At 35.2% G+C, this 23,146-nt stretch overlaps 1 protein-coding gene across 2 annotated transcripts in view; it reads right to left on the bottom strand.

Moving 5' to 3' along the window:
• gramd1ba (GRAM domain containing 1Ba) overlaps positions 1 to 9,928 on the bottom strand; it is a 124,122-nt gene extending 114,194 nt beyond the window's left edge. For both annotated transcript variants that reach the window (XM_056466374.1, XM_056466375.1), the window contains exons 1-2: positions 9,426 to 9,928; positions 2,576 to 2,653 (exon numbers count right to left, since the gene is read on the bottom strand). In XM_056466374.1, the coding sequence (XP_056322349.1) occupies positions 2,576 to 2,653; positions 9,426 to 9,781 (434 nt within the window). In that variant the 5' untranslated portion in view covers positions 9,782 to 9,928. The remainder of the gene's footprint in view (positions 1 to 2,575; positions 2,654 to 9,425) is intronic.
• Positions 9,929 to 23,146: the final 13,218 nt, after the last annotated feature.

Here is a 23,146-nt window from a genome sequence, read left to right as displayed (position 1 = left end):
AATATTCAAAAACGTAAAGCTGAAAGACACTAAACCAGCTGAATAGAGCATATACTAATCTTTGTATTAATCAGTCACAAGATAGCGCCAAATAGTCAAAAATGTAAAGCTGACAGAAACGAAACAAACTGAATGGAGCATATACTAACCGATGTATTATTCAGTCACAAGATGGCACCAAATAGTCAAACACGTAAAGCTGACAGACACTAAACCAACTGAATAGAGCATATACTAATCTTTGTATAATTCAGTCACAAGATGGCGCCAAATAGTTAAAAACGCAAAGCTGACATTAACGAAACAAACTGAATGGAGCATATTCTAACCGACGTATTATTCAGTCACAAGATGGCACCAAATAGTCAAAAACGTAAAGCTGACAGACAACAAACCAACTGAATGGAGCATATACTAACCTACATTTTATTCAGTCACAAGATGGTGCCAAACTGTCAAAAAAGCAAAGCTGACAATAACGAAACAAACTGAATGGAGCATATACTAATCTACATATTATTCAGTCACAAAATGGCACCAAATAGTTAAAATTGCAAGGCTGACAGACACTAAACCAACTGAATGGAGCATATACTAACCTACATTTTATTCAGTCACAAAATGGCGCCAAATAGTCAAAAACGTAAAGCTGACAGACACTAAACCAACTGAATGGAGCATATACTAATCTACATATTATTCAGTCACAAGATAGCGCCAAAAAGTTAAAATTGCAAGGCTGACAGACACTAAACCAACTGAATGGAGCATATACTAACCTACATTTTATTCAGTCACAAAATGGCGCCAAATAGTCAAAAACGTAAAGCTGACAGACACTAAACCAACTGAATGGAGCATATACTAATCTACATATTATTCAGTCACAAGATGGCGCCAAAAAGTTAAAATTGCAAGGCTGACAGACACTAAACCAACTGAATGGAGCATATACTAACCTACATTTTATTCAGTCACAAGATGGGGCCAAATAGTCAAAAACATAAAGCTGACAGACACTAAACCAACTGAATGGAGCATATACTAATCTACATATTATTCAGTCACAAGATGGCGCCAAAAATAGTCAAAAACGCAAAGCTGACAGAAACGAAACAAACTGAATGGAGCATATTCTAGCCTAGGTATTATACAGTCACAAGATGGCACCAAATAGTCAAAAACGCAAGGCTGACAGACACTAAACCAACTGAATAGAGCATATACTAGCCTATGTATTATTCAGTCACAATATAGTGCCAAACAGTCAAAAAAGCAAAAGCTGCCAGAAACAAAACCTACTGAATGGAGCATATACTAACCTACGTAATATCCAGTCACAAGATGGCGCCAAACAGTCAAAACCAGCAGCATGACAGAGAAGCAGACAAATATGAATAGGGAATGTAAGTATATGTTCTTAAACATATTTACAGACAGTCAAGATAATTGAAAATCCTATCCCAGGGGATTGAAGTTCCTAGGGGTATCATGCAATTTCTGCATTCAGAAAGGTATTTATAGTTAAACAGTTCGATTCTCATGCAAATCACAGACCAAGTGATAAAAACTATTTGAACACATGACATTTTTGAGTATTTTTTGTCAAAAATTGGATCTCCAGGTTGGAAAACACAAGACAATTTGGTACTAGTACACTGATACTAGACAAAAACAGTTATTTTCGGAAAGAGTCAGAACATGGGTGTAGCTGATGTCATATGGTGCATTTCTGTGAGATGCAAGTCCCATTGTGGAGCAAAGTTTCAAATACAGCATAGGGGAAGTAAAATTATGAATTAAAATCATGACAATTGGAAATTTTAAAATGAGCAAAATAAAATAAGAAACAAAATACATAGAAAAATGATAATAACTACAAACAAAAGGGTCAATAATTATGGAGTGAAATAATAACAAAAAAAGTTGCACTTGGAATTAAATGCTAATTTCTGATTGACTTTAAATTAGGAGGAAAAAGTGTCATTAATAAGAAATAAGGTCACATTTTCATGTTTCATGTTCTACTGAGGTGGAAACAGTCTGGTCAGTCTGTTGTATTTTATGACAATCGACATAAAAATTTCAATCATAAACAATAAAATAAGTGCTGAACATAAATTGTGTTTATGCCAGAATGTGATCTGAGCAATCCCTGACCCCTGTTGGTCATATCAGGAAATTACAGTGTAAGAGAATAACGCGAGAGAGTATAAGGCAAGACAACACAATGAATTTATACATTGTTCATTCAATCAGCCACCAAATGGTTAGCCTAAAAACATGAATCTTCCTATGAAATGTTCTACTTCATGCATTAGAATGAAATTCCTTGACCACTCATTCATGATCATTTAAAAGCACGAGAGTGTAGGTTACTAGGTTTAATAAACCATCTAAACTTATCTCTGACAAATCAACATTGATAAAACACAAAACATAATACCTTGAAAATTTAAAAAAAAAAAAACTGTTGTCCGATGAAAGTCAGGATGATATATCCACATTATGTGTATAACTTATTATAGAACTGAACACCAAAGTGAGTGAGTGTGTGTGTGTGTGTGCGCAGTACCTGTCCTCACGTGCGTTGGGACTCAGGTAGCGTGTGGACTCTTCCTCATGGCTGCTCTGCAGGCTGCTCTGCTGACTGCTGGAAACACACAAGTCCAACATAAGAAACACACACATACAGCAGATGTCCACTTATACTGAGAATGAGACCACAGAAGGTGAGAATGGAAACACAGCGAACTTCTGTTCGTCTTTCACTTACTGTAACAAAGTACTCACATCAAATATATGTAAACAAAAATTCATGTACACAATATTTTTGCTTCTTCTACTAATATATTTCAAATGAGCCGATTAAGTTAGCTTATTCGTTTTTAAGTTTACAAATTTGAGTGGATTGAACATAATTAAGTCCTGCCCAAAAAACTCAAAAATTGAGTTGATTCAGCTCATTTTTAATATATTAGTTTGAACAAACAACAAACATCTTTTTGAGTGCACATACAGCTGAAGTCAAAAGTATTAGCCTTCCTGTAAACTTTAAATTAACTTAAATAATAATTTTAATAATACTGACTAGGGCTGCACGATATTAGCAAAGACATTGCGATATTTTGTATTTCTGCGATATATATTGCTATTCGAATATAATTTCTATAATTTGGGAGGAATTGTTAATTTTACATTGATCAGGAGTGAATATGCATCAAATAAAAGAAATTACAAGCATAAATGAATGCATTAGAACAAACATGCTGTACAAATGAAATAGACCAGTGTTTCCCAACCCTGTTCCTGGAGGCACACCAACAGTACATATTTTGGATGTATCCGTTATCTGACCCATTAAGTTCCGGTTTCGGAGTCTCTTCTGATGTTATGATAAGATGATTCAGGTGTGTTTGATTAGGGAGAGGTTGAAAATGTGGACTGTTGGTGTGCCTTCAGGAACAGGGTTGGGAAACACTGAAATAGACAGTGCTTTATTGCTTTCTAGCAGTATTGAGGTACAGCAAAATACAGTATAGTCAACATTTGAAGTGGATTAAAACCCACCACAAAAATCCAATATGTCCTAAAGCTACTCAACAACAGTTATTATTATTTTGCTCATTTCTTCATCCCCTTCAGATGTTGACTACTGAATAAATACAATGAATCAGCGTTGAAGCTACAAATGAGATTATTTCCTATGCACAGGTGGTTTAATTATTATTAAAATCCCAACTCAACATTGCAGATACTGTGATGTATAGCAGATTCACACATTGAGATATCGATGCTGAAATGATACATTGTTCAGCTCTAATATTGACCTTAAAATAGTTAAAAAAATATATATATATAACTGCTTTTATTACAGCCAAACCAAAAGAAATAAAATCTTTTCTATGAGGAAAAAAATATTATAGGAAATACTGTGAAAATGTCCTTACTCTGTTAAACAAAAATCACTTGGGAAGTATTTACAAAAAAAACACAGGAGGGTCAATAATTCTGCTTTCAACTATATATAAAACAAATACAATGTGTACACATTTAAACGTTTTAGTTCATTGTGGGGTTGCAGATGATTTAAACAAACATTTATAAAACATTTTAAAGGGATAGTTCACCCAGAACTCTACTTGTTACAAATTTATTTGGTTTCTTTCTTCTGTTGAACTCAAATGAAGATACTTTCAAGAGAGCTAAAAACCTGTAACCATTGACTTCTATAGTACTTGTTTTGGAAGTCAATGGTTACCTGTTTTCTTCAAAATATCTTCATTTGTTGTAACATTTTCATTTTTGGGTGAGCTATCCTTTTAATTAAACAAAATTTCCAGAAGCTGATTAATCTTCCACACTAGAGGGCAGCAGAGAGTTTCTGTAAATTAAATCTAGAGTTAACCTTGAAGTGAATGTCTATCACAATCATCCCATATTTCTGGCCTTAAATGGAAAGTTCACCCTAAAGTGACAATTGTTAATAATTTATTCTCCCTTTACTTGTTCCAAACCTTTATAAGATTGTTTTTATGTTAAACACTAAAGAAGATAATTTGAAGAATGCTGAAAGCCTGTAACCATTGACTTCCATAGTAGGAAAAACGATTGCTATAGTAGTCAATGGTTGCAGGTTTCTAACTTTTTCCAAAATATCTTCTCTTGTGTTCAACAGAAGAAGGAAACTCCTGTTTGGAAGCACATGATAGTAAATAGTGAGAGATTTTTCATTTTGGGTGAACTATCCCTTTAAGACATGAGTGAAAAACATTCTGTGTGTTGAACCACAGAAAAACCCACACACACATTGTTCTGGCACACTATGCTAGATAAGGAAGCAGGTGATAAACAGATCAACTTAACTGAGCCCTAGATTACGGAACACTGGTGTGTTTGAAAGGGTTTTACACCGGTAAACACCTGACAGCTCACACAGTACACTGCTGAAACCTCATATGTGTCAGCCATGTCAAACATTCATCTGCATGTCTGCATATACTACGTTATACACTAGATTAAGGGGTTTATACACACCTATTAATTCTTATTAGTTGTACGGTCATGGAATGTATGAACACCAAACACCAAAATGAGTATGAGAATTATGCAAGAACCAAAAAATGAAGCAAGGATGCTCTAACTCCACTGTAAGACCTCTGTATAATATAAAACGTTATATTCATTAAAATTCCTTAATAAATAAAATGAATTTTTGTCAGCATATATATTAATAATATACACTCACCGGCCACTTTATTAGGTACACCTGTCCAACTGCTCGTTAATGCAAATTTCTAATCAGCCAATCACATGGCAGCAACTCAATGCATTTAGGCATGTAGACATGGTCAAGACGATCTGCTGCAGTTCAAACCAAGCATCAGAATGAGAAAGAAAGCTGATTTAAGTGACTTCGAACGTGGCATGGTTGTTGGTGCCAGACGGGCTGGTGTGAGTATTTCAGAAACTGCTGATCTACTGGGACTTTCACGCACAACCATATTTATGGTTTACAGAGAATGGTCCGAACGAGAGAAAATATCCAGTGAGTGGCAGTTCTGTGGGCGCAAATGCCTTGGTGATGCCAGAGGTCAGAGGAGAATGGCCAGACTGGTTCCGTCTGATAGAAAGGCAACAGTACTTGTTGACAGTACAGAAAACCACTTGAGCATCGTGTCAACACCACAGCCTACCTGAGTATTGTTGCTTACCAAGTCCATCCCTTTATGACCACAGCGTACCCATCTTCTGATGGCTACTTCCAACAGGATAACGCGTCATGTCATAAAGTGCAAATCATCTCAGACTGGTTTCTTGACCATGACAATGAGTTCACTGTACTCAAATGGCCTCCACAGTCACCAAATCTCAATCCAATAGAGCACCTTTGGGATGTGGTGGAATGGGAGATTGGCATCATGGTTGTGCAGCTGACAAATCTGCAGCAATCGCGTGATGCTATCATGTCAATATGGAGAAAAATCTCTGAGAAATATTTCCAGTAGCTTGTTGAATCTATGCCATGAAGGATTCAGGCAGTTCTGAAGGCAAAAGGAGGTCCAACCCGGTACTAGTAAGGTGTACCTAATTAAGTGGCCGGTGAGTGTATGTTTAAATATTATTACTATTTAAAAAATCATAAGTATATGTCACAATATTATAATATAAAATGTTATATTCATTAAAATTCCTTAATAAAAACAGCTGCTGAAAATGAATTTTTGTCAGCATATATATTAATAATATACACTCACCGGCCACTTTATTAGGTACACCTGTCCAACTGCTCGTTAACGCAAATTTCTAATCAGCCAATCACATAGCAGCAACTCAATGCATTTAGGCATGTAGACATGGTCAAGACAATCTGCTGCAGTTCAAACCAAACTGAGGGCAAAAGGAGGACCAACCCGGTACTAGTAAGGTGTACCTAATAAAGTGGCCGGTGAGTGTATGTTTAAATATTGTTACTATTAAAAAAAATAATAATTATATGTCACAATATTATAATATAAAATGTTAATAATAAAAACAGCTGCTGAAAATGAATAAAAAAAAAAAAAAAATATATATATATATATATATATATATATATATATATATATATATATATATATAATATGTCACAATATTATTGTTTTTATTTTAAAACATTTGATTTCTTTGATTGTATTTTTTAAGGCAACCTTGCTGAGAATAAGACACCACAGCAAACAGACACAAAACGTACAAACACCAAACATTTTGGATGATAGTTTATTGTAATGGATGTTGCATAACAAATGCTGAATGTAAACATAGAGATGTAAATATTGAAAATCAAAACACAAATATTTGCTTGAGATGAATACATTTTTTATTCTGTAACAAATAAGAAAATAATAAAAATTAAAAATTAACATGCACACAAATTATGCCAGAAAATATATTTGCCAAATAAAGTGTCACATGACTAATTAATTCCCACTCAAAATAAAACACCGGACCCATTTCTATTTGATAATATTATAAAACAATACTATTAAATTATTTAAAACTGAAATGAAAACAAACCAAATGTTACATAAGCATCAAAAGGAAACAAGTGTACTCAAGTGCACCCAATCTTTTGACTGCTAGTGCTCTTCAAATGTCAGCTATTGTTATGACTCTGTGAAGTACAACCAACTCAGGCTCTTTAGAAATATGTGCTTCAGCCTACATTTGTGTGAAACTGCAAAAAAAAAATACTTCAAAATACATCTGACGGCAGTTTCAAAGTTAAGGGTTGTCAAAAGAATTGATTTCTGCACCAATCGGTAATGAAATTTTAAAAACATCCATTTCCTGCAATAATCTGAGCGCTGTTGAATGCGTTCTTAAACTCCGCTGATTGGCCATTGTTTGAACATGCTCAACAGAAATGACTGTGATTGGCCATGAAGATCATTGTTTACCCTTTTACACCCCTGTTCACCAAGTGCAAACACTGAAATATGTCACTTGGAGCTCCAGTTTCTGTTTCCGAATTGCAAAATATATAGACAGCGCCCTCTAGTGGATTTGTCATCTGAAACACGCAACGGAACCTACATGGAGGAACGTATTTTACATTGTCCACTGAGGCAAGTATTACCAATGAGCCTGGGCTGAGTACAACACGAGGTCATAACAGATATATGCTGTATATTCCATGTTGTATTTTTGTCTATTAAAAGCCAGCAAGAGTCATGAATATTTAAGGCGTCCCCAGACAAACGACTGTCAGCATTCCTGGCAGCAGCAGCAGGCGGCCGCTTGTTCTTCCCTCCAGCCTATAAATGTCACAGCAGAAACTCCGATCCCTCCAGAGAAAACAGAAAACACACTCGCACAAGGTTTCAGTGATGTCTGATGTACCAGAGCAAGCTCACATGAAGATGAAATGAAGTGGTGCACATTAAACATGATGGACGGCGGGGATGGGTTTGAGCAGGCAGTGGACTTTGGAATGGACTATATGCTCAGCAAGTTTCAATTATGTTTAAGGGGCTGTTCACACTGCGTCTTTTGCGTGTGTTCGTTACTTCCAATGGAGGTTTACGGCTTGTGCACGCAGAATGCCATAAGCTCACAGCGAGTCTTGTGACAAGAACTGACCAATCAGCTTCATACTTTGTATGGAGTATATAAATTTTGCTGTAATAATTACCTCAGAAAAACACAGAACACCCAAACACTGCAGTACGTTTTAATTTTCTCCATAAATAAAACTCGTATCAGAGCTGCAGCAATGTTTTGTCAGCTTGTCGTCCGCTGAGAAAACAGTTGATGGTCACCTTGCAACGACAGACAACATGGGTCCCTTTAAGGAAAGTCATTTCACTTGGCAGCTATCTTTGCAATGCCTCTCTCGAATTCTCTCGTGGGGCATCATGGGATAGCACAGCATGCATGGGATGTGCACTTCAGCATCTTGGCAGAAGTAGTAGGTCATCCGATTTTCGAATTCTATGAATTCGGATATACTACTCAGCTCACATACAGATTTTAGCGTACTACATAGTGTGGAAGTATGCGGTTTCGGACGCAGCCTATAACAATCAATGATTTGCTCCTGTACTAGAAGGCGGGGCTTTATTTGCAATAATGACCATTACACGTTTTCCCAATCAAAACTATACGAGTGACATGTCTTGTGTATTCTATAGCTTTTGCTTGTGCTTTCCACACGCTTTTAGACGAGATATGTGATCGGCCCATAAGCCAGCTCAGGTAACTGTCATGCCGTTATAAACTCCCCTCATTTAAGATCTGGTTTGTTTGAAATCAATGATCTTTAATCCCCAATTAAGATATGATATAAGCCAAACAATAAGCACTGCGTTAAATTAAATAGTTCTGTGCCATGTCTTTAAAATATGGAAATTTGATTTACCACAGTATTTCCAACACAATCTCACGGCAATTCATAACTTTTTGATTTAGTGGCTAATTCGTATGGATTTGTACGATCTCATTCGTACAATTTAGTACGATTTGCTCCTCCGCCAATGACGATTGGGTTTAGGGATGGGGTTTGGTGCCATGCCTCCTTTTTAAAATCATACATTTTCGTACGACTAAACTTGTACGAATTTGTACGAATTTAGCCACTAAATTGACAAAACGTAAAATAGTTACGTTTTCTCATGAGATCAGGCTGGTTTTTCTTACCAGCGTTTCGTCGCTCGCTTGCTGCTCATGACGGCTACACTTGACACTCTCATTTTACACTTGAAAACTAAACGAATACTTAACAAATTATATTTTATTTTAATTTCATTATCGATGATGTAAAAGCAACCATATGAAATTGAAAATAGTCGCATTACTATTCACTGGGCGTTTATCAGTGACTGAAAACCCTTGCTGTGCATATAGCCCATTGGGTTTGAGTCAGATGTTTTTGGACTCATACAGACCTGCTCTCACTGCCGTGCTCTTTCTTCTCTCCTCCCCTCAGCCACTTGCGCAGGAGGAAGCGTCTGCGCTGGGGTGAAGCGCTGGGTGTGGAGCAGCTGGACCAGGCCGCGTCCTCGTCGCTGGATGGCGTGATCTCAATGGACGGAAGCTGCAGGTACTCCTTGGAGCCTGAACGCTGAAGTTGCTCCTTCTCCAGTTGCTCCTTTTCGCTCATGACGTTCTTCATCCTGCGCATTTTAAAGCGCTTGCGCCGGAGAGCCGGGCTGGAGGAGCTGGAGAGGTTCGGATCCATCTCGGAGCCATTGCACTCCGGACCCTGGATCTGCAATGCGGGCAGCTGGAGGGTCTCAGACATGGTTCCGCTTCTGCTCAGTTTCACATGAGTCCAAATACAAATCAGTGAGTCCACACCTGGCCTGAGCTGACTTCAGCACTTCCTGTGAGACGACTCAGTGCTGACATGCTCGGTTTTATAGAAGATTTCCTCCCAAAAACAGGAGAGCTCCCTGGAGGTCAGAGGAAGGTCAAAGGATCTACTAGGTCAGAGGTTCTCAAAACTCTGGGAAAAATTGCTACTAAAAATGGAGCTTTCATTCTCGAGTGACCTGAACATGCTAATTTAATGCTAATTTTAGATTTACATCCATGCAAGAATTTTCTCACTGCATCTGACATGGTTGGTTTAAAAAAAGACACAAAACGTCAGACAAAAGTATGAAAAGTATTAAATGTATTATGTAAACTAATGTAGATTTTGATCACAACACACTGCAAAAAGTTCACAATTAATACTCAAGGTCTCGTGTTTGTTTATTAAATGAGCTTTTATAACCAAAACCAGATCATGGTTCATCATTTGGTGCCTAAGATTATGAAAATTAAGCCCCTTTACAAACTTTATTGGACTGTGATGCAGAAATATAAATTTGTCTAAATTATTTTCTTTGCACTTGTCAAATCAACGCTTACAGGTTAAAGAAAAAAATGTTTGTAAAACCTTTTTGACAAGAGCCTATGATTGGTCATTTGACTTTTACTCTTCTCTAATTGGTCAGATGGACTTAGTTTGTGATGATTGGTCTATCACCTACAGTGTACATTGGAACCAATCTGAAGGTTCAGCTTTGGACGTTTGGTATTACTGGAATTTCAAGTTGTTCAGAAGTGTCTCTTTGAAAAAACAACCAACACAGGCTCATTGGGAAAATCTGCCTTGGTGTACATTTTTGAAAACCGAAAAATCTGTGTCCGCAGGTACATATGTTTGCATGGTAGAAGAACGCACCTGCAATGGCTTATTTTCTAGTTTGCTTTTGAAAACATGGACACACGAGAAGGACGTTAATGTTTGCATAAATCTAAACAGCGGACTTTGGTGAATTTACGAGAAACGGCAAATATGAGAAAATGTGCCCCAGTATTTGAGATTGTTAAAAACGTACATTGTGCCCTCTAGTGATTTTGAGGAATTCCAGTGTTATGGATGTGACAATTCACAAAGAAAGTGTATGTCAACATTATATTGAAACATCTGTTTATATATGCCATGAAATCAAAAAATAATTCAATCTGTAAACATTTTTTTATATTTTAAATGAAAATTAACATGTATGTGACCCAAAAAGTCTGTGAGTGTACAGTAAACAACACACTTTGTAGAAAAACTGCACAACCCAAAAGAAACAATGATAATCAAAAGTATAAGAGTTGGATCTCTATAGAACAAAAATTATTAATTTAATATTTTTGCATTTATGAGGAAAAACTTAATTGTTTTCATGGCAAGGTTGATATTTGCATGGAATTGCTCATTTGTGAAAACAAAAACTGAAAGAAAAGTAGTACAGGGTACATATTTGGCAGTTCTCAAAAATGTAGTCCTGGGCACAATTTTCCAATGAGCCTGAGAAGATAACTCCATTCATCATAGACTTGCATATTACCCTTTGTGTCCTAATCAAATGACACAATTCCAGTAACAAGCAATTTTCTGTCCACAGCAGTCACAAGAAGGTTATGACACACAACAAAATCTATCTGAAACTACAGGAGAGCATGCGGACATAAGTAGGAGGATGAGAAATTAATACATTATTTTCAGTTTTAGGTAAACTAATCCTTTAAAGCATGCATATCATTTATAATCATATTTTTCTACTTATTAATTGAACTGTCTGGGTAAGCAACACAATCAGAATAACTGCCTTTAACTGTTAAATTAAAGTCTGCACTATTGGTGTACTATCAAGAGAAATAGATCAATATTAGAGTTCAATCTTCTTAAATGCAGTGAATACTAAATGAATATTAAACAAGTCTTGTTAATACTTGATCACTCTGGAAAAGATCATTTACATGGAACTTGGCAGGCAACACGAAAATTGCACCGTTATGACCTTTTGCAATAAATACATCGAAGAATCAGCACAAAATTTTGAAGTGAACTAAATCACTTCACAGTGCTGGGAAAGGTCTATTGAGATTGATGTTGAGCAGAATGAGGCTTAAACATACAGTAACTATAAACAGTACAGTAAAGCTGATTCAGACAGCAGTTTATTCTGCATGTTGAGGTTTGCATTTAAAAATGATTTATGTCTTTCTTTCATTCTTTTTTTTTTTTTTTTTGCTCCTTAATAGAGAAAGAAATGGAGTGTGCGGGGATGACATCCAAACCCAGAACCATAATTCACCATGGGTTCCCTTGAGATTCTCCAATGAGGGTTTCAATTAAGGAGTAAAATTAGGTCTGTGTGTGGTAAACATCATTTGATGATACTTGTCTTGAACATTTTGTTCTCGGACAAACTTAGAGTTTTTATCTTGTTTCTAGTCCAAATATGAGAAAATTCTTAAATCAAGAAGCAAAAAATATTATATAATATACCAAAATTTAAATTGTTCTTGTTTACACACCAAAGATTGTATTTTTTACAGAGGTTAAGTCTCTTTAGAGTTAACAAGTAGCTTATGAGACTGTTTTATAAAGCTTGAAAGCATTGTCAGGTATGGTATCACAGTGTGGTTTGGCAACCTATCTGTACAGTGTAAATCTAAGTTGATGCTCCTCTTAAGGACAGGATGGAAAATTGTTGGGCATGATGAACACCAATGAAGTTTTGGATGAGAATTGTGCCCTTAATCAGGTGGAAAGGATTCTAATCCAGTTAATTTTTTATATTTACATTATGAATTGTTTCCCTCTGGTAGGAGATATAGGCCCAATGCCAATTCTACCCCTTAGCCCTTCCCCTTACACCTCGTTTTGCGCGTGCACGCCAAGCGGTAGGGGTGTCTCATTTCTCTTTAGCTTTAAGGCGTAGGGCTAAGGGGAAGGGGTGAATACCCCTTCGAACAAAGATTTTTCAGGACCACACTCGAAACCAAAGGGGAAGAAATTTTCCCGGAATACTTCAGCCATAGACGAATTTTACGTCAAACAAACATTTTAATGTTTTAGAGCAAAAATTTGCTCTATAAAATTATTATAGGACATATTAAGCAAAAATCACTTTTAAAGAGGTTTAAACACAGTTGAGTGGCAACAGTCTGTGAATATAACCAGATTCTAATGGTACAAATGTATTAGTTTCCTTTTTTATAATCACACTCGATGAAATCAGTCTGCAGAAACACTTTGGTTGACATTCCCTCTTTGTACGCATCATTAGTGGGGAAAGCCCCGCCCATAGTGAAGATCTCTCCCTCATTAGCATAGGGTGTTAGTCTTGTTTTAGAATCTGCCACTATGCTGACACATAGGCATTTTTAGCTCCTCCTTCTTTTGGAAAGAGCACAATCTCATTTAAATTTAAAGCAACAGGCACTAAAATGGCACAATTTGGATGAAAGCCTAAAAGGGGCAGTTTCAAAGAGTTATAAAACATTGTTTGTGTGGTATATTGAGCTGAATCTTTACACACACACTCTAGGGACATCAGAGACTTCTTTTACATCTTGTAAAAAGGGGCATAACAGGTCCCCTTGAAATACAGAAAATCTTTACTAAGGATGCCAATTCACTCTTAATTATTTGCAGACAAATATTTATTTTGAAGTCATCCCTGCACCATTTCTGACACTGTTTAGAGCTTAAAGGTGTGCCTTATCTTGATTTATATCTGCACACGTCCCTGGTTAGCAGAAAAGCTCTAATTAACATGGAAAAGACATTTAGACAATTAACAATTAACATGGACAAAAGACAATTAACATGGTGTTGTATTGTGTCTCGTAAGACTTTCTTTTTATAACACACATTATTACTTTGGGATAGTTGTAAGTGCTTGGCGTTTACCAATTTGGTATTATTGGTTTGTTTAAAATTCGCTTCTATACCTGAATGTTCTGATTTGAAGCATTTGAGAACCGCTGCTCTAGATAGACAGTGAACAAGTGTTTACAGAAAAGACTTCACAGAAAGGATTGAGTAAAACATGCAAACAAGTTAGACACACGAAACAAAAAATGACACTCTCACACACAGCCACACACACACACATGCTTTTTCCAGCTCTGTTCTGGAGTTTTACTGTAAAACCACTGTGAAATGAACATTAGTGATAACACAATAGTGATAATAGATCTAGTACTGTATATGCAAAATTAATTCACAGCTTCACAGTATCATCACACAATTAATTGGGTCAAAGAAGTGCTAACATGAGTATGCAAAATACTTTTTTTTTAGTTATGAAAACAAGAAACATCTTTATAATTACAAAACAAATCATGTGAATGCTGTTTTTCACTTTATATTTAACAAATAATAAAAAGAGTTAAAAAGAAAAAATACACAGAAGCAAGACAGCATAATAAAGAGCATCGATGAGCACTAATAATAATTTATTTATTCATTCACTTTCCTTCAGCTTAGTCCCTTATTTATCATGGGTCGCCACAGTGGAATGAACCACCAACTATTCTAGTGTATGTTTTATGCAGCGGATGTCCTTCCAGCCACAAACAAGCACTGTGAAACACCCATACACCATTCACACACACACACTCATACACTACGCCAATTTAGTTTATCCAATTCATCTATAGTGCATGTGTTTGGACTGTGGGGGACACCGGAGCACCCGGAGGAAAACCACACCAACATGGGGAGAACATGCAAACAACACAAAGAAATGCCAACTGACCCAGCCGGAACTCAAACAAGCGATCTTCTTGCTGTAAGATGACAGTCCACTGAGCCACCATTAACAAAATGATATAATTGAATTCTTTGCTAAAACTTTGTATTTATCAAAGAATAGAACAAAAATTTTAAAAGCAGCCAGACAAAAAAGTATATACATGATGCGAAGTTTTAAAGTGAGGGTATTCCACAGTTTTGGACCTGCCACTGCAAATGAACAATCACCCTATAGTTTATACCTGGATGTGGAGACCTCCTGCAAAAACTGGCCTGCTGATCATATGGCCCTGTTCGGTTTAAGAACCTTTGAAATATGTTTACACACAGCTGAAGTTAGAATTATTAGCCCCCCATTGTTTTGTTTTTTCTTTTTCAAACATTTCCCAAATTATGTTTAACAGAGCAAGGAAATTTTCACAGTATGTCTGATAATATTTTTTCTTCTGGAGAAAGTCTTATTTGTTTTATTTCAGCGAGAATGAAAGCAGTTTTTAATTTTTTAAAAACCATTTTAAGGTCAAAATTATTAACCCTTTAAGCTTTATATTTTTCAATATTCTACAGAATAAACCATCATTATACAATAACTTGCATAATTACCCTAACCTGCCTAGTTAACCTAATTAACCTAGTAAATGTCACTTTAAGCTGTATAGAAGTGTCTTGAAGAATATCTAGTCAAATATTATTTACTGTCATCATGACAAAGATAAAATAAATCAGTTATTAGAAATGAGTTATTAAAACTATTATGTTTAGAAACGTGATGAAAAAAATCTGCTCTCTGTTAAACAGAAATTGGGGAAAATAATAAACGGGGGGCTAATAATTTTGACTTCAACTGTATATATATATATATATATATATATATATATATATATATATATATATATATATATATATATATATATATATATACACTTAATTTCTATTTTTTTAATAATTACAATACAATCTGCTTTGGTAAGCACAATTTTCAACGACCTACAAAAGTATGGACATTTTTTGTATATGTACACTGTAAAAAAATCATGCTGACTTTTTTTAGTTAACAATAATTAAAATAATAATAAACTTTATTTTTATATAGCACCTTTAAAAGTAGCATCTCAAGGCACTTTACAGACATGCAGCAGTAAAAGATACATACAAAGATAAATGCAAAAAAGTACTAATAAAAATAATTAAAAACACATTAAAAAAATAACAGTAATAGATCTAAAAATGAAATGAAATAAAAGCTAAAATAAAAAAGTATGTTTTAAAATATGATTTAAAAATACACAGGGATTCTGCATTGCGAATATCAGAGGGTAAATCAAATGAACTTTTCTAGTCATATCAACTTACATCAATCATTCATTTTCCTTTGGCTTAGTCCCTTTATTCATCAGGGCTTGCCACAGCGGAATGAACCGCCAACTTATCCAGCAAATGTTTTACACAGCGATGGCCTTCCAGCTGCAACCCAGTACTAGGAAACACCCATACACTCTCATTCACACACATACACTATGGCCAATTTAGTTTCTTCAATTCTCCTATAGCGCATGTGTTTGGACTGTGGGGGAAACCCAGAGGAAACCCACGCTAACACAGGGAGAACATGCAAACTCCACACAAAAATGACAAATGGCCCAGCCGGGACTTGAACCAGCGATCTTCTTGCTCTTAGGTGACACGGTGGCTCAGTGGTTAGCACTGTTGTATCACAGCAAGAAGGTCGATGGTTCAAGTCCCGGCTGGGCTAGTTGTCATTTCTGTGTGGAGTTTGCATCAATCAAACTGACAAAAATGTTAAGTTAAACTTTGTATAACTTAAAAGATTTTTGTTGAAACCTGATTAACTTAATAAAACAAGCTAAAGTAACATAAAAAATATTTGTTGTCTTGAGCTTTTGTCATAATTTTTTGCAGTGTATATATTTTCCCCAGAAGTCCACCTATAGTTTCAGAGAATTTTTTTCTCCCACTGGGAGGAAGTTTAAATTTGGACAGTTTAAGTAAGCTGCCATAGTACAAATGCTTTTATAAAACCTGGGGAACTTGATTCCTCAGCATATGACCCCATTAAAACATTTAGAGCCATCCATGCGTGTCAGTGTTAACAAAACAGACTTCACGTAGCGCTGCACTTCAGGCGTGTGTAAGGAAGTCAGGCGTAAACATGCAAGCGCGTTCATGTTACAGGAGGAAGTGCAGTAAGCCGCAGCCCACTGAGAGCACACACTCACGGCTGCCCATCTGCCTGCTCAACACATCACACAATCTGCTGACTGACCCCTACGGCGCTTTAGTAACCTGCCACACACTGTTAGATCACTCCCGCTACTGCTCCAAAGGACTTTTCTATTTATTAACAAGTCTCAATGGTCTTGTCCTTAGCTGTAAATGCCAAATACATGAGTTGTGCCTGCTTAAAGAGAGATTATATGTAAAACAAATCCTATCACGGCACCCGCATACAAGACTGTGACACATAAACATTGTATTGTAAAAGGTACATGGTACAGTACAGTCTGACTTGCAACTTCCTGTGTGAAAGTGAAGCTCCAAAACAAATCCTCACGGCACCCACATGCAAGGTTGTGACCAGTGGGGGTTCTAGTTTAAGTGGCAACCTGGGTGAAACCACCCCAAACATACCCCCACCCCATCCCCCAAAAAATAACGACTCCATGTGGTTGACTTATATATATATAAAACTCAAAACATACATTTGCATAGAAGGCGTATGTTAACATTATATTAAAACGTTTGTTTATATTTTCCAGAACAACTGACCATAGGGTTAAGGGACCAGAAAAATATTAATCTGTAAACATGTTTTGTACTGTAAATGTGGAATATAAACGTGTTATGGATGTGACCAAAAAAGTCTGCGAGTTTACAGTAAACAACATACCTTGTAAAAATTCTGTGAATTAAACTGCACAAACCAAAATAAACAATAATAATCAAAAGGATAAGGGTTGGCTCTCTATAGAACAAAAATGATTGGTTTTATTTTATTTCATATTTTCACATTTATGAGGAGAAAGTGTCATTATGGATGTGACATCTCTCTGTTATGGATGTAACAGATGTGAAATTGCCACATGTGTGACTTGCTTACACAAAAAACCTAGAAACGGTTTCCATATTTTGGTGAAAACTTAATTGTTTTCATGGCAAGGTTGACATTTGCACGAAATTGCTCATATATTAAATATTTAAATATATATTTTAAAGATATACATTTAAAATTATTATTATAAATACATTTATTTATTTTCAATAATTATAACAATTTGTTTTATTATTATTATTATTATTATTATTATTACTACTACTACTATTATTATTATTATTATTATTATTATTATTATTATACAATTATTATTCTAAATAAATAACAGAAATCAATTCTAAATGTAACTGAAAAACATGTAAAGACACAACTGAAGTAATATTCTAAGACTTTTGCATGAATATTAATTATGACAGTTCTATAGAAAACAAAAAATATATGTTTTATAGAATTATCTGTTGTCTTAGACCCGACTCATGGCCGAGAATTCATGTTATGAAGTCTTAGTTACCTCCCTGACCCATTATTCCTCCTGCTTCATAGCCATGGCTAGTCAAAGTAAGATTATCATCAGATGATATAAACTTTAGTTTTGTCGACTTGCATGTCGACGCATATCAGCATGCAAGTAAAGAACCAGGATCAGGAGCAGCGCGTGTGAGGCGCGTGGAATGGCTCTCTGTGCACATGTGTATATTCAGGGATAACCAGTCTAAATATTACACTTGCATAAAGTAAATTTTTTCTCAAAGCTTTTACTGGGGCACTTTTTTTTTTACCCCATTGTTTTATAAAAAGTACATCGTACAGTACAGTCTGAATTCTTGTGTGAAAGTGAAGCACCAAAACAAGACTTCAACTTTTTAGTTTTCTTTAAAACAAAAAGTACACTAGAAAGTACCATAAATAACACCTTGGTGTGCTGTGTATTATATTTAAGATCTATGATCACCACAATCACTTAGAAAAAGTACTTAGGGTACTTAGGAGTTTTTTTGACATCATAGTACTTTTCTTGGGTAGGCTATACTTGTAGTACTATGTAAATAGCATTGTTTACGAATGCAAGTACCATAATATATATCAAATTACCATGATATTATCAGCTGATACCATGTAAATGAGAAACACTTGTTAACATTATGATATTTCACGTGTAGTGGGTTTAAACAAATCAAAAAAGCTCGAACTGAATGTAAACAGTACACAACAGTTCAATTCAAACATGCCATGTTTAAATATCATATAAGCAGACGCTTTTAAATTCTACATTGTAAACGGATTCAAATAAAAAATTATATATTATGTACTTAAGGGTAGAAAGATGGTAAATCCTACCTTCTTACATATTAAATAGCCATCGTTTTGTAAGATGCAGTCGTTAAGTTTTATATTGCCCGGAATGAATTAGAAACTAAAAGGCGTTATTCCCACACACCGTTCCGTTATGAGCGTCACGTTTCCTTTCTTCCCGGACGAGTCGACATCAATTTAGCGGGGCAGAGATACAGTGCAGTATGAAAAAAAAAATGTTGTTTTACAGAAAGCTGTAAACCAGGTTTATTAAACTCAATCTTACATCGTTAATATGTGTGATTACACTTTGTGGGATGTAAATAGTGTCGGAAAGTTCGCAGACACAGATTCAGCGCGTACTATCACCCCTGTTTCTGAGATGAAAGCGCCCCGGTCCTTTCAGTATAAAAGCAGCAGACAGACACACGAGTCGTAAATACCGGTAGTTGCTGCCGCAGCTAGTGAGGTAAACTAGCAAAGCATAACCACTCAATTAAAACTGACTGTTAGTGCTTACTTGAGGAAAAAGCCTTCTTTATCAAATTGTACTACGTTTAACTTTACGTGAATCTCCCTTAATTCAAATGGAAATTCGCGTCAGTAACTTGTAAACTTGAGGGAAACCATTACTGTACATCTTGACGAGAAAATAATAATTTTGATAATACTTATCAAAACAATGCATAACTGAGGTAAAACATAGGATTAACATCTTGAAAGTAGAAAATATACGTTATGGTAAAACGCGTGCATACAATTGCAGTCAATCTGCTCCGGCCATTAAACTGTTGTTTGCTCATAAGCCAATTGCACTAGGCACTTTTTGCATAATAAGCACAATTTTAAACAACTACTTGTTTACATCTGTTTACATTACAGTCAGTATTATATATAGTTTACATTTTTATATATATATATATATATATATATATATATATATATATATATATATATATATATATATACATACATACATACATACATACATACATACATACATACATACATACATACATACATACATACATACATACATACATACATACATACATATATATATACACACACACACACACACACACACACACACACACACACACACACACACACACACACACACACACACACACACATTTCATAGTAATACTTCAGACACTTCTGTGTATGAGGTGTATATTATATGTATGACTTCACTGTGGACGTTAAAGTATGAATTTCATTGTACAAGGAAACTTTTTCCTTACTGTGACCATGACAATAAACAAATTGAATGAATTGAATTGAACATCAGAGTAGCATTTGAGAAAATAGACTTTATAAACCAGCAATTTGTAACTTAGGTAAAACAAGGAAGATAATGAAAGCCAGAAATACTTGTACCATCCACAAAAGTGTGGGTAGCGAAAATCTTGCCTGCAGGAAATGCCAGTCAAAATGTACAGTCACATTAATAACTCATGGGAAGCCCACCTTGACAGCAGGAGATACAGTGCAACTATCTATTACTGGGGGAAGATATCTTGTCATGTCTCATAAATAAAAAGATTCTGTAGTTCACCCAAAATTGAATTTTTCCTCATCATTTACTCACCCTTCATTTGTTCCAAACCTGCCTGAGTTTCTTTAGATAGATATGTTTTGATAGATATTTCGCTGATAGATATTTTGCAGATAGATATTTTGCAGTGAATCAAATGTATGTATTTATTTAAATTACATTGTATAATTTAATAAAATGTATTCAAGTTTTCTGTGTTTTGTGGGATAGGCTAATGTATTCTGACCTGATAAGCTATTTCGGCTTACTCTAGGTCAAACTATACAAGCTATGCATTCAATTAGACTTTACTTTCAGGTTTTATGGAGTAACAAACAAGTATTTTATGAGAAAACAGTCCCGTGAACACTTACGGTGTCTATCGGTGCTCTAAATCCGTTTCAGACTGTTGAGTGACTTTATTCTCACATAGACTGATTGGCGCGATTATGCATTCACAATGGTATGAACCATTATAGGGGTGGTCAAATGGATAGCTATTATTTTTATTTATTTTATTTATTATTTATTTTTCAGGTGGGGTCAAGCCTTAATTAGGGGGGTCAATCCCCCCCCCTGTAATTTCCACCTTGCCTGTAACCATTGACTTCCATAGAATTTTTTTTTCTATGGAAGTCAATGGTTACAGGTTTTAAGTTTTTTTTCAAAACATCTTCTTTTGGGTTCAACAAAAGAAAGAAACTCATAAAGATTTATAACCACTTTTTTAGTAAACTATCCCTTAAACATCTTAAATCTAGGGCTGCAACTAACGATTGTTTTAATAATTGATTATTCTGTCGACTATTTTTCAATTAATCGATTAATCCGATAAAAAAAGAGAAGCATTAATTTCCGACCCTTTATTCAAAAACAGAACTAACATCTTTAGAAAGTGCACAAACATGTTCTTGAACATCCCTGAGCTGTTACAATAATAAAATACAAAAAAACTAAGTTAGTTTTGTGCTGTTTTCAATCCAAATATCTAAAAAAAAATCTTAAATCAAGATACATACTAGACACATGAAGTAGCAGAAGAAATTATGTCTTGTTTTCTGAAAAAAAACCCCTCGAAATTAAGTGATTATTTGCTTAAAACAAGCTAAATTATTTTCCAATAGGGTAAGAAAAATAATCTTAATGAGATATAATCTCAAACAGAAGTTAAGCATCACTTCATTTTCTCATGCCATTTTTCTTGTCTCGTCTTGATTAAAGATTTTTTAGATATTTAGACTGGAAACAAGACGAAATTACTAAGAAAAGCTTTTTTACAGTGCAGCTATACATGACAACTGATGGAAAAATGAATGATCTAAAAAAGGTAAGTGAATAAAAACGTGTCTTTAGTCTATCTGGCCCAGGGAGTGAGTTTTGTTCATTATTTTAGAACGTTCACCCTTAATGTTTACGTGGCGACGCGTCATGTGTGCTGTATGACATTGCGCTGTATGACGAATGTATTCCTTTTATTATGCTGTTCGGTTTCAATACAATATTCATCAGTTACCCCCAAAATGCATGCAAGCAAGCGGCTGGCAAGCTGGGAGAAGAATAGATTGAACTTTATTGTTACTTTCACTATGTGTATCTGACATGAATAATACACATCGGCAAATTATATTTGAATGGATTGTTAGACTTCCATAGACTTTTTTGTGTGTTTTACAAACTCTAAATGAATTGTTTTACTAGTATTTGTATGTATTTACATGCCTAAAACATAAAATAAGCATTGGGTGGTTAAAAACACTGCATAATTGTGATAATATGACATGTCTTTCTCTGACTTAGGGCCAACCAGAGCACCAAAGCTCAGTTTGAATTTTTCACGTTATGCTTGTCAAGCTGGATAACGAGTAGGATTCTGTAGTGATTTACCCTGCTGTTGCTTCCTTCCTTCTCATCAAAGACTAAGGTATAAACTCTTGCCACCCGTGGCCACCCAAATATGATGTTTCTGTTGATGTTATTAATTTAAATGTACTTAATTCACAATATTTCAATAAAAAAATAAATAAATTAAATTAAATGCAGCCACTGAATTATTGTGGGCTGATTGGTGCCACTGGCATAGCTGATTCACTGCCCCTCCCACTCTTCGATCGTCGATGACAGCATGCACACACATTCAATAGACAGCAATGGCAATTTTTTAAAGAGACAACAACAGGTATGTATGTCATACATTTATGTCTTGACTAAGAAACTATTCTATGTTCTTTGTTAACTTTTCTAGTTAAATACTAAATGTGTTAACGTTACTTAAGGGCTCGGAATTAGGTCATTTTGGTTTGCATTGTTTAACGTTTTCGCATTTCTACAGAACATTCGCATTTGCTGCTTACTACACATTATATGCATGCTGTTATACAACGACAATTTAACTATAATTCCCTATGTAAGCATGAGCTAAATAGATGTTTCACTGTTATGCTATTCAGGCTGAACCGTTGACGTTCAATCGCAGCAGATAAGCAGATTTTACCAAAAAATTTGTAAGTTTGCGTCATGTTCTTCTAAAAAAATATGAAGGGTAAAGTTCTTATAACATAATTGATTTAGTATTGTTTGACGAACAGAGACGAAACACGACTTTGGGTTCATGAGATTGAACACTTATTATTATGAAATGATTATTTTTGAAATAAAAATTGCATTTCATCCA

Source organism: Danio aesculapii, chromosome 10 (genome assembly GCF_903798145.1).
Source record: "Danio aesculapii chromosome 10, fDanAes4.1, whole genome shotgun sequence".
Lineage (NCBI taxonomy): Eukaryota > Metazoa > Chordata > Actinopteri > Cypriniformes > Danionidae > Danio > Danio aesculapii.
Note: the sequence above shows the minus strand (reverse complement) of the source record. Positions and strands in the feature narration are given on the sequence as shown.